This window comes from Mastomys coucha, unplaced genomic scaffold, assembly GCF_008632895.1.
Source record: "Mastomys coucha isolate ucsf_1 unplaced genomic scaffold, UCSF_Mcou_1 pScaffold5, whole genome shotgun sequence".
Taxonomy (NCBI): Eukaryota; Metazoa; Chordata; class Mammalia; order Rodentia; family Muridae; genus Mastomys; species Mastomys coucha.
The window spans coordinates 9,754,021-9,766,532 of NW_022196911.1; the positions used below are offsets into that span (position 1 = coordinate 9,754,021).

Consider the following 12,512-nt stretch of genomic DNA (forward strand, 5'->3'; position numbering starts at 1 on the left):
ATATATATATATATATATATGTATATATATATATAACAAATGGGCTTGTGAATGTTTGGAGAACTTTAGTGGAAAAGAAAGGGTTAAAATAGGCTGGTGCCCATGTGTGATCCCTTTATCCAAAGAAGAGCTCTCATGGAAAGCTGCTATTCTTTTTGCATAATTCTGCATATTGATGTTTTGGTATGAGGGTCTAGTGAATCTCATAACAGTAGAATGAATCTTGGTGTTATAAAAAACCAGAACAAAACAGCAGAATGGACATTGGTGTTACAAAATAAAACAAAGCACCCCCCCCTACAAAAACAACATCAACAACACCACCAACACCTGTGGTGGCCCTGCTGCGTTCTTAGAAAGAACTCAAAACCGAAACCAGAGACTTAGCTCGCTGGGGGTTTGGAGCCTATGTAAATGACTCAAGGACCAGATACCAGGTCCCTAGGAAGCCGTGAACCTTTGATCTCTCTATCCCGTCCTGGAATCCTTTGTGTTAGAGTTTTAGCTTTGATCCTGCCGAATGTCTGTTCTCACCTGAATGTAAAATGCATGCCTGTGCTTATCTAGTATATATATTCCGTGTTCACTAAGTAAAGTTGCGCCTTGATGAGACCCATTCTCCTGGCGTCTGTCTCTTTTCTCTACCACCCATTGCAGGTTTCCAAATCCTCGGTTCGTGGAACCCCACGCAAGTAGGAGCTGCGGGACGGCATCCTACAAACACCAACACCAACACCCCTCTTATTTGGAGCTAGAAACCCTGGAAAGCTCACTGTTAGCACCTATAAGATTCAGGATTCCAGCCATGCTTTCTTCCACTTAGAATCTGCCAGATTGACAAGGAACAGTGTCAACAGGTGACCACCACAGCTTCAAAACAATGACTTTGCCTCCAGGGTTTTCAACTATTTCTTATTTTTGCTGCAAACAGCTCTGCAAACTGTGGAGGCTGCCGAGAACAAGCTCGCAAACACTTAATTCTAAATGTCATGTGATTGGTAGTCATGTAAGAGATCTCTGTAAGATCGGAACCCTGCTAATCACTAACCATTCCCCCACAGGCTAGAATATCTGTTGGAGAGTATGAAGCCATACCAACATCATTTCCAGTGAATAGTATTTCTACTCCTCAACCATGCTCATAACTGATTGTTGATTAACAGGATAAATTCCAATTAAATAAATGCACAAATCATACAATATTTTTCAAGTGAAAAAAAAAACCCAGCTACTTAAATTTGCGTGGGCCTTTTATTCTGTTGAAAATAGATGCAAAGACTAAATGATCACTGCTAGCAAACTCTAAGCAACAGCCTCTTGGATGCTTCCAGAATACAGCTGCCTCTTCCTTAACATCCATCAATGGAAAATGAACTACTTAAAAGCCAGACGGTTACAACACGCAAGGCTGACCTTAATGGGTACAAAACTGGTCCAGGAGGACTTTCAATGCTGCCCTCCTTTTGCCAGCGGGGCCGCTATGCACCCACAGTGACAGTTAAATGAAAAGGTAAGGCCTGTGAATTTCACGCACAGGCACCTGTGACATCCCCAGGAAGCCCCGAGGATGCTGCAGCTCCCATTTGAGACCTACAGGATCCACAGCAGGGGAACGGAAGGTCACTGGCTGGCATTAAAACTGACACGGTTCACATTTCAAAGTATCAATGTAGATAAAATATTTCTTCTGTGTTTTCATAAGGAACTGACCCCAAACAATATGGCTTAGTAATCTGTCTCCTATGGCTCAGATTTCAAAACCGGATTTCCTTTTAGCCCTATCAGCTTCTAAATACTCCTCGTTAACCTCTCCTTTTTTATTGTTTTATATGATTGGCATCTTGAAAATCCCATTACGTACAGTAGGGAGAACACTAAGGGCTACTAAGATCGCTCAGTTGGTAAAGCATTGGCCTTACAAACATGAGGACCTAAGTTCAAAGCCCAGAACACACACGAATGGCTTGCAACGCACAGCTAGAGAGATGGCTTACTAGTTAAGAGCCCTTCTTGCTCTTTTGCAGCACCCTAGTTCCATTTCCAGAACCTACTGGGTGGCTTGCAACCATCTATAACTACCTTCAAGAGATCTGACACTCTCTTCCAGCCTCCATGGGCACCAGGCACACATGGAGACCACACATATACCTGATGGAAAACAGCCATACACAAAATAAAAGTGAACAATAATTTAAAAAGGATCTTTCAAGCTTGCACTGGGGATTACAGGTTCCCCAGGGAGAGGGCAGTGGCAATGTTCCTGGCCAGCTAGCTCAGCCTACTTGGCAAGCCTCAGACTAGCGAAAAACATCTTGATTTTTGCTTTTATGTTTTTTAATGGTGAATGGTACCTAAGAAACCTCGTCCTCTGGCCCCCATGCACAGGTAAATATATGTGCAGAGGATCAGTGCATACATAGATACACATACATAGATACACAAACATGCTATATAAAAGGAATGTACTATTTCCTGTGCTGTGTGAAACATTTACTTCAATTGAGCAGATGTTAAGTCTTTCCAGGGCAAAGGCCAGTGCTGGACATTGTAGAGAGGATAAGTCATGTTTGTGCATAAGACAAGCTTGGACCTTGCCCTTGAGCAGTCTGCAGTGTCATGGAGCTAACACACCAAGGGCAGCTCTGCTTTCTCCAGTTCTGACTAGCTCATAAAGGCAAGTACAATCAAAACTATGCCTGGCTTTTCCCTACCTCTGGTTCCAACTTGACTCCCTTCCCTAACTTTGCACGTGGACCCACCTTCTAGCCTTTCAGGGAGACTTTTGTCTTTTACTCTCCATCTTAGACCTTGACTCAACTACCAAGAACCAGAAAAGGTCAGGGCAAAATCAATATAAACCTCATGGCCCACAGCTGGTAAGATGGCTGGCTGGACAACTTTCTATCATGATTCCAGGTAAAAGTTTAAAGACCTTATCCTCACATTCTCTTCTCTGAAGATGGAAGCTCACATTACTTTCAAGGACTGAAACTGAGAAGTCGATGGTCATTAAGTGCCACGTGTCCATCTCAGGAGAGGTTGGGTGCCTGAGAGTGTCTGAGGTCATGCCTTCTGAGAAGAACAGGATACCGAAGTTTCCTAACAAGAGAGTGTTAGAGTGAGGGAGCCATCCTTTGCCAAGAAAGAGTCACAGAAGTACGAGAATTTAAGGCTGGAGAGATGCTCACTTTGGGCTTAGCATTTGATGCTCTTGCAGAGACCAGAGTCTACTTTCTAGGTTGGTTCACTACTACTGGGAGGGAACTCCAGCTCCAAGGGATCTATATTGGCCTCTTTGGACTTGTGGCAGTGTCTGCCCACGGGTGCACATAACTACACATACATATACATGCTCACGCCTGAGAAAGAACACATCTTTAATTAACAAAAGAGAAGTAAGAGGATCTATTCTCACAAGGTGTGGAACTCAGTGTGAAAGAGCTTGTGTTGAGCTGCCGGGAGCTTTGGGATTTCCTCCTTTATAACACGTTCCTCATTGTTGTGATTCCAGTGTGGTGGTCTCTGTCCATTCAATCCTGTCATCTGTTTTCTCTTCCATTCAAGGGTAACATGAGCACAACATTTCCCACACTTTCCTGAAGGTGGCTTGGCCCCTGGCATCATTCATTATGTGGCAATGGGGATTCTACTGGGGACTCAAGAGAACCTTGCAGCTCTGTGATTATCAACAAGAGCTCCAAGTCTGTGGGATGCAAAATCTCTCATAAAGTTTTTGTTGCAGAAACAGAGTCCTTTGCTAAGATAAGTCACGTGAAGCAACACGGTAGTCCCATGTGAGGGGACTTGGCTGAGATACGAGATAGAACCTCAGATATGACTTGACCATAAAATGTTGAAGAAAGGGTAACATTCCTTACAGCTTCCCTGGAGTGTCTCAAAAAATAAGACGGGTGAAGAATTTCATTTCCACTCACAAAGTACTGCAAAGTACTGTCTAGCCAAAATGGCATCATGAACTGCAGGAGAAGCTGACGACAGATGCAATGAGTACATCCAAAGGGGACACCACCAAGATCCCTGTTTGAAGGAAAGAATGCTTCCAGCATGCTGCCAATTGGCCGCTAAATCCCTGTCACAAGGAACAAGTACAGACAGACTCTGGGATAAATCTCTGCTAATCTCCAGGCCTGAGCGAATCTTTTCAGTATGCCATCCATGGTAGCTTTGCCTCAGTAGGTGAGTGGATTTTAAGATGGATTTGAAAGCAAGAAAATTGTGAAACTATTTATATTAAATGATGAAGACACCAAGCCCACAGGTCCTAATGGTACACATCTCAAAGGTAGAGATTTAATCTCCTGCTGGGAACTGGGTTTTACGGTGTGTTTCTGGTAGGTTGAATTTTGGCCTTGTAAACATGGCTGCCTTTCACTGTGGTGTTAGCATTGGGAATGCAGCGAGGGTGAGTGAATGGGAAAGGGGTACAGATGAGTTAGCTCACCAGTCTTAGGAGCAATACTGGGGAACTGGGATTTTTTTTTCCTAAACTGCTAGATGTCTAACTGAATTGTTGATATATGACTAACCTACAATTATAATAAAAACAACCCTTGAAATATAAATATAAAACAAAACTTGTTTAAATCGTTATGTAAGTATAAACTTGTTTTTACCTCCCAGAAGAATTTAAAGTGAAGTCCACAGGAACCAGCTACAGTTTACAATCAGAGTAAAGGGTAGGGTCAAACACAAACTTACAAGACAGAAAGTCTCATACTACAAAGACAAACTAGAGTTTCAGCTGGTGTGTGGGAAAGGTTCTGTGTTGAGAGAGTTTTTGCATTGTTCTCTCGAAACAAAAATATGCAACTGTGCAAGTAAGATTGGTTTGTGTCACATCTGAAACAGTATAGGTTAAGTCAGCTTGCAAGCATGTAGGCAGAACTTAAAACTGTCCAGCACCGTCACCCATTCCCATCCTACCACACGGTGCTTAGGCCCAAAGCATGCGGTCAGTGATATCATACGTGAGTAGTATGGCTTCTTCACTGATGGGCCAAGGTCAGGTGACTAGTCAGACAAAATGATTGTCACGTGCTTCAATGCTGCTTTTAAAATTAACATTCATTGTGTGTGTGTGTGTGTGTGTGTGTGTGTGTGTGTGTGTGTATACCATTGTGCACATACATTACATGTTCATGCACTCCATGGACTGAATGAATGTGGAAGTCAGATGATAACTGTTAAAGCTGGTTCTTTCCTACTGAGGTTCTAGGGATTGACATTACCTTATTGACCTATAAACAAGTGCCTTTACCTGTTGGGTCACCTCACTTCCCCTACATAAAATAGTATTAAGGGGGTAAAGGTACCATAATAACCTAGGTATAATGTGGGACATTGGAGTGTCCTCCTAAGAGCTTGGAGTGTCTATGTGCACAAGTCTATGAAAGGTCTTTTCTCCACCTTTCATTCAAGGTATCCTGGGCACAGAGGAGACTTCCTTCTATCAAGCTGCTGGCTATGCACACTGGAATGGGACTGAATGGTCCCTTATATCCACTAAGTCATGTGATGTAGTAACAGGAAAAACTTCATTATAACAACATGATTTTACCAATACTTATCTCCCCAAATATCTTGGAGGTGGCTTACTTTGCTCTAAAGATGGCTGTCTATAGTTAGGTCAAAGGGGATTAGAGGGAAGTGCTCACAGTCAGATAGCATGAACCTCTTTCACAGTCTTTTAAACAATTTATGTATTGTGTGTGTGTGCATGTGTGAATGCATGTGTGTATCCGTGTGTATGTGTCACTTGTGTTGGGGAGTGGGGAGCCACAGAGGCTGGAATTGTTCCCACAATCCCACGGGTGCTGGGAACTGAACACAGGTCCTCTAGAAGAGCAGCAAGTGCTCTTCATCCCCGAGTCATCCGTCCAGGCTTCTTCACTCACATTTCAACTCCATCTAGCTGGTAGTCTGTACTCAGTTGACAGAAATACATTTTGTAGTTTTTTTTCTTTGAAAAAAAAAAAAGGTGATTTTAATGACTTGTTCTGAGTCCTCGTTTGTACAACTGTCTGGCTCGTTCCTGAAAGGGTAGAAGCATTGTTTTGCCCTTTGAAAGGATTTTTTTTCCCGCGTGTGGTCATTCACCTTGCCTAAGTGAAACACAGCAGTTTGTGGATACTGTTGTGACACTTCCTGCCAGAGCAGTGCCTAAACATGAGAAGCAGGGAAAATGTGGTGGTAGAGACAGGTTTACAAACATTACTTCCTTCTGAAAATAGTTAGGCTTCTTTTAGTCAATGTTAAAATTCCAAAGCTAGTGAACGATGGAAATAATCAAGCTGTGAGCATTAACACCAACTACGACATCATAAAGTAAATTCAAAGGGCCATCTCATTCAGTCCCCACGGCTAAGGAACAGCAACCCTAAAATGTTTCTGCCTAAAAGCAGGGAACAAGAGGTCTGGGCATTTTATTCAGTAACCCATTTTGGCATTTGAATAAAGCATTCTTTCTAGGATGAAGACTGAGCCCCCATCTTGGCAATCTGGGCTTCTGAGCTAAGCTCTGAGGACACACACTGAGGCTGCCTTCTTTCTTCTCTGCATCAGCAATGAGGAGGAATTTCCCTCACAGCTGCTTACTCTGCAGATCCAGGAGATTCAGTTTCGCCTGCTTTGACCTTGACTCCTAAACCAGAATTCTCCGCCCACTTCCCTCCAGCCCTGTCTGCCCATCTTCCTTCTGTCCCTCTATTCACTGGGGTTTGAAGTAACTGGGCCCACTACCAACTGTATGGTTGCAGTTCGAATGTATAAATTTATTAGAAGCTGCAGTGCGAATGCAGACAAATAAGGCGGAAGAATTCAAATGTATGGAAGAGATATTTTAAAAATAAAATAGCCGGGCAAGGATGAGTGGTGTTCATAAATTGTTATTCCATTACTAATGTTAATATCATATTTTAATCTTATTTTAGAGCTCATTGGTATGGCTGAGTTTATATTTCTGGATGAACTAAGATTACACTACTTTTAGATATTTTGTGTGACAAAGTTTAGGGCTCCTATCACTGATCCAAGTAACTGGTGTTGTAAACTGTAAATAATTTCACCACCATAATCTTTACCCAGATATGGTACACCACTGAAATCGATGTGTACCCAGGCAAGGCCTCCAAGGAAAGTCTGCCAGAGGAGTAGGTTGAAAATCAGGACACCTGAGTCCCTGCCCCGAGAGCCTTACCTGACATCTGTGCACGCTATGCAGGGGATGCTTCGTCTGTTGCTGGTGATCAGGTTCAAAGCTACTGATGTGTCCTTGTCTGAGGTTGGGTGTGCTCCACATTTAAAGAAAAATTCCTGAAAGAGTGAGGGAAAGAATTTACATATATGGATCATGTCTAGTAATCTATCCTTTTCCAACCTTTTTTTTTTTTTTTTTTTTTTTTTTGCAGTAAACAATCATTCGGGGGCAAGAGGAGAAATCTGCCATTAGGCATGAGTTGGGAGTAAGTCGTCATCAACTTATGGAAGGAAAGAGCAGCCTTGTCTGGGGCACAATTGGTCAGCAATATCCTGAGCCTCCCAGAAGACCCTAGGCCTTCTCTAGGTCACTTTGTATGTAGCCCTACAGTGGGGACATGTGTGTAGAGGAAGAGATCTGGAGAGCCAGGGGACACAGATTCTCAAGTACCGAGATGGTTAACACTGATCGCCAGCCTGATAGGCTCCATCTAGCACCACCTAGGCTACTCATCCTAACTATGGCTGCCACTATCTCAGGAGCTGAGATCCCAGACTGAATAAAAAGGAGAAAGCATGCTGAGTATCAGGATCCATCACTCTTTGTTTCTTGACTGTGTGGATGCGGTGTGGCAATTGCCTCAGGCTCCTGCGACCTGCAGCTTTCTGGTTGTGATGGACTACCCTCGGACGGTGCACCGGGACAGATCCTCTCCTAGGCTGCTTTTGTCAGATGTTTTGTTGCAGCAATAAGAAAGGTAAGATGGGAGTACACAGCAAGATATTAGGTAGGTAGTCCTGGATAGGATGGGAGGATGCCATTTCCCAGCTTAACTCAAAGCACGGCCTTAGGCGGAAGTGCCCAGCCCTAACACTGGGTACCTGAGTGTTCAATTAAACATCCCTTGCTGATGTATTTTCTCTTCCAGCTGTGTCCCCCAACACACATTTATTTTAGGATATATGCTCCTTCTTTTCACTCATCTCCTTCTTTCCTAATTCGAATGTTTCCCCCTCAGGTTCCTTCTTTCCATTTGCACACATGAGTGTTGGGTGAGTGGTCATTCTGTTCCTTATTTCTGGTCTTCCATGGAACCCCAATCTTATGCAGTGATAAATCATCTGGGACCCCAGATCTTATGCAGTGATAAATCATCTAAGATATGTATTACTGAATGTCAGGAGAAGCCCTGAATCCTACAATTGCTCCCAGGTACTACTTGTGTAGACTAGGAATGTGGATGGCTTCTTCCCTCATAACAGTAGACCAGATGTCAATCAACTTTTATGGGAAGCTCCAGCCATGAAATATGAAGCAGTTCCACTTGGCAGGCTCAAGTGGTCTTTCTTGTACTTCTCAACTTGTCACTGCATCTGTAGATGACCTGTGAGCCTAGATGACATGGCAGTCATAACTGTTCCTAATGAGCTTTATTTACAAGATATGTGGCACTTTTGAATTTCACCTGGGTCATGGTTTAGTCCCTCTGGGAAACTTGTGAAGTCTCTTATTAATTTTGCATCTTAATAATGCCCGACATAGGGTAGGCATTGGATATATTTATAAAATGAAAAAAACTACAACATTAATTACTAAATGGAGTCCTTATGCACTTGATGGCAGCACTTGAGTTTGTTTTCTTCCGTTTGAAATCTGGTGAGTCGCCACTGGGTGTAACACCTGAGTAGCTCTAACTCTGAGCTGTCAGAAAATTGCTTGGGGAACTATTCACATCCAGCACCCGGTTTGAGGTTAGGGTCAAAGTGTTAGTTAACTGATATTTATCTGACCTAGGGTGAGAGTACAGCAGCCAACCCTTACATCAGCAATCTTCAGCCCATTGGTGTTAAGCATTTTCATGGACTAGATGGGTGTGCAGGTTATACTCTGGGACCTGGGTTCAAGCTCAGGGTTCCTTCAAAGACAGTGTATGGATTCAGGTCCTTGTTTCTTTATCACACAAACTACATGGCCAGTTGCTTTGTTTTATTGAACATTGGATATTGTTTTAGTCAGTGTTCTATTGTTAGGAAGAGATGCCATAACCATGGCAACTCTTGTGAAGGGAAGCATTTAATTAGGGCTTGCTTATAGTATAAGAGGTTTAGTACATTGTCATCAGGGTGGGGAGCATGGTGGTATGGAAGGAGGCATGGTGCTGTAGAAGTTGAAAGTACTACATCTGGATCTGCAGGCAGCAGGAAGAAAGACTTTGGTCCTGGCTTGAGTTTTTGAAACCCCAAAGCTCACCCCTAATGATGCACTTCCTCCAACAAGGCTATACCTTCTCCAACAAGGTCACACCTTCTAATCCTTGTTAAATAGTGCCACTCACTCATGACCACACATTTCAATATATGAGCCCATGGGGGCCATTCCTATTCAAACCACCACAGATTCTTTTCACCCAACCATTTGAAACACTACAGATCCTTTGATGTCAGTTAGAGAAGGATTTAAAACAATAACCAACCACTTAAACAAAAGGTTTGGAGGACAAGGCTGACTCTTGAAGTGGACTGGGCTGCCTCCCACTGCCTTTGCAAGCATGAGGAAAAAAAGTATCCTTATCTGTAACATGAAGCAGTTCCCTCAAAAGTGCTGAGTTGGCAGGGACACTGAGGATATTTTTCATACACAGATACAGAGATACAAAGTATTTATATTTTTTCTTAGGTTGCAAAAAGCAACTGGTAGACATTTAGATAACAAATCACAAATTGTTCTCACACTATATGAAACTCAGACATATAAAAACCAAACACCTTATTATTGGGGGTAGATTGTATAGACAGTGGTATACATTTAGAGATTAAGAAAATGTTAACTCCAGTAATATGACAAAACTAATATATGACATTCCAACTCTGCATGTTAAATATAATTGCAGCACTTTCCCTACCAGTCTGTGTAAATGGTGGTTTTTCTACAGTGTTAGAGTAACTGGCAAAAAGTAGGAAGGACCCGAGCTTTTGCCTAGCTTGCAAGCTGTCCACTTCATCTGTCACTGCATCACGGATGCTGGCAGAAGACAAAGGTTTCACGGATAGGGCTTTGTGCCCTGGCACAGGCATGGAGAAGTGGGTGGACTCAAATGAACTACACTGTGTGAGTGGTGGCAGGCAGCTGAGGACTCTGAGCTCAGGGAACTCAGTCTTTATAAGAAACTGTGAGCAAGCCTTCTTTTTCTCCGGAAGGGGAAACACTCTCTTTGTTATACAAGATAATTAGCAAATCTGCCTTTTGCTCTGAGGGGAAACATTGGCTTCATTTTCCAAGGTCATTAGCTTTTTCCTGCAAAGATGATCCAAGACAAAGGGCAGTTAGTGGCTCCCTCTCCTCCCTCTTGAGATGAGCAGAATTGAGAGGCCAGCAACTGTCTCCCAAGTGGTGCAAATGTCCTTCTTTATAGGCTAATTAGGAAAGTGATCTACTTGTTTCCACTTCTCTGTAACCAGTGGGCCAAAGCTGGCAAGTCTGCATTTAAAATCAAAGGAGCACACAAAACCAATAAGGCAAAATATCAATGATATCAGAAGAGGTGTTTGCAAAAATTCTACCTTGGGTATCTCTGAGAACTTACCGATAAAGGGATAGAGGGGAATTTCACAGCAGTCTGGTTCTGTAGGACCAACTGTGGGCTAGAACTACAACCTCATAAATAAGTGGGGGCGGGGATCCTAATAAACTACATGAATTCCTGTACCTAACGGCTTTCCACAGAGATCCGTGTACAAACTTCTAGGATGTCTTACAACTGAGAAGCTAAAAGCTATGACGATTAGTGCTTAGTTTTGTCTGGCTTTCAAATGATAGCCAAACTATTAAAAAAAGAAAAAAAACTAAGTCTAAGAAAAGTAAGACTTTAAAAAGAGTTCTTGGGTTTATATTGTGACTCTATAAATGCAACATCACCATTTTTCCCTTAGCACTATTAAATAAAAAAAATTGCAAATCCTAGAAAACTGTATTCCTCTAGGCCTTATGTACACATTAGCACACCGACCCTTCTCGGCAGGAAGTTGTGACCTCCATTCTCATGGGTTCTGGTGTTTTCCTGACTTCCTATTCCAGGTGGAGATACCTGACCCTCTACCCAGTTCACATCCACAGAGGGTTGGGTCCACTCACGAGGAAAAGTTTGGGCTTCTCAAGTGTGCTCTGGGTCTCTGGCAGGCACCTCATCTGGTTCCTCTCCAGTTATAGAATTACTTCTCTTCAGCACTGTCCTTTATGAACAACAGGAAACCACAGGCACAGGAATGTAAAGGAACAGACCCACCAGCTAAAGTGGGAACCCAGCTGTGTCAAAATGTAGAGGATCTGCAGCTAATTTATCAACCCAAGTATCATTTGATGGATCCTACCTTACTGTAAAAATGACCAAGAAATGGCTGCAAAGCCTTTCTTCCCAGCCTGTTCAAACCTGAAGAAGGTACGTGCAGGGTTTGTCTTCTACCTCCTGCATGAGCCTCCTAATGGTTTTTAATTGAACGTCCTAAGGTTAAAATTTTTATAAACATTGTTTATCAATCATGTTTTCACATAGAATGCCATCTGTCTTTTCAAAAGTTAAATTCCATCTCAGTCTCCAGCTACTTTTTAGTGAAATCTACAAAAGGAAATCCATGTTTCTTTTAGTAAAATAGTCGGGTCACCCAATTTCCATAGGGATGGTTGAAACAATTGTAAGGTTTGTTCCTAACCTGTATTGGGGTTGCTGTTCCCATGGCTAAGACTCCTGCTAAGGATACAGGGACACTGCTGGCAGCTCACCTGAGGGAATCTTGTGCTAAGGAATAGTTTGAATGGTGCACATAGGGGACGCATAGGAACACTGAAGTCACCCTTGGTTTAGCCTCACTGGGAGCAGTTAGAACCTAGGGTTTAAGGTTTGCTGGAGCTTGGACAGTGTCAGGGGTTGGGGGGGCAGGGTCCCTGTGAGAAATATCCCCATAGATGAGAATGCTCCCCAGTCTCCAGTTTCTACCTTCTCTGGGCTGCTTGTCACCTGCTTGAACAAGGCAGGGTCATTGAGAACTTCCATCTACTACGGTCAGACAAAGACACAGAGAAGAAGGAAGAGGCCCCAGGGATCTGATAGGAACAGAGAGGTGACTGACAGATCATTCAGGGGAAAGTCAGTGGATGATATGGAAGACCCACGACTCTTGTCTCTTGTCAATGGCAACTTTCCTATTAGCTTTCTGAGAGACAGAGAGACAGAGAGAGAGACAGATACAGAGACAGACAAAGACAGAGACAGACAGAGAGAGAGAGAGAGAGAGAGAGAGAG

At 43.0% G+C, this 12,512-nt stretch overlaps 1 protein-coding gene across 8 annotated transcripts in view; it reads right to left on the minus strand.

Annotated features, from left to right (window-relative positions):
- The window catches only part of Prkn (parkin RBR E3 ubiquitin protein ligase), a 1,238,651-nt gene that overhangs the window by 585,266 nt on the left and 640,873 nt on the right, over positions 1-12,512 (minus strand). For 7 of the 8 annotated variants that reach the window (XM_031350750.1, XM_031350749.1, XM_031350751.1 and 4 more), the window contains one exon: positions 7,217-7,332. In XM_031350750.1, coding sequence (XP_031206610.1) covers positions 7,217-7,332 — 116 coding nt within the window. Of the gene's footprint in view, positions 1-5,915; positions 5,981-7,216; positions 7,333-12,512 lie in introns of all 8 variants that reach the window. The other variant, XM_031350755.1, reaches the window with a different exon arrangement.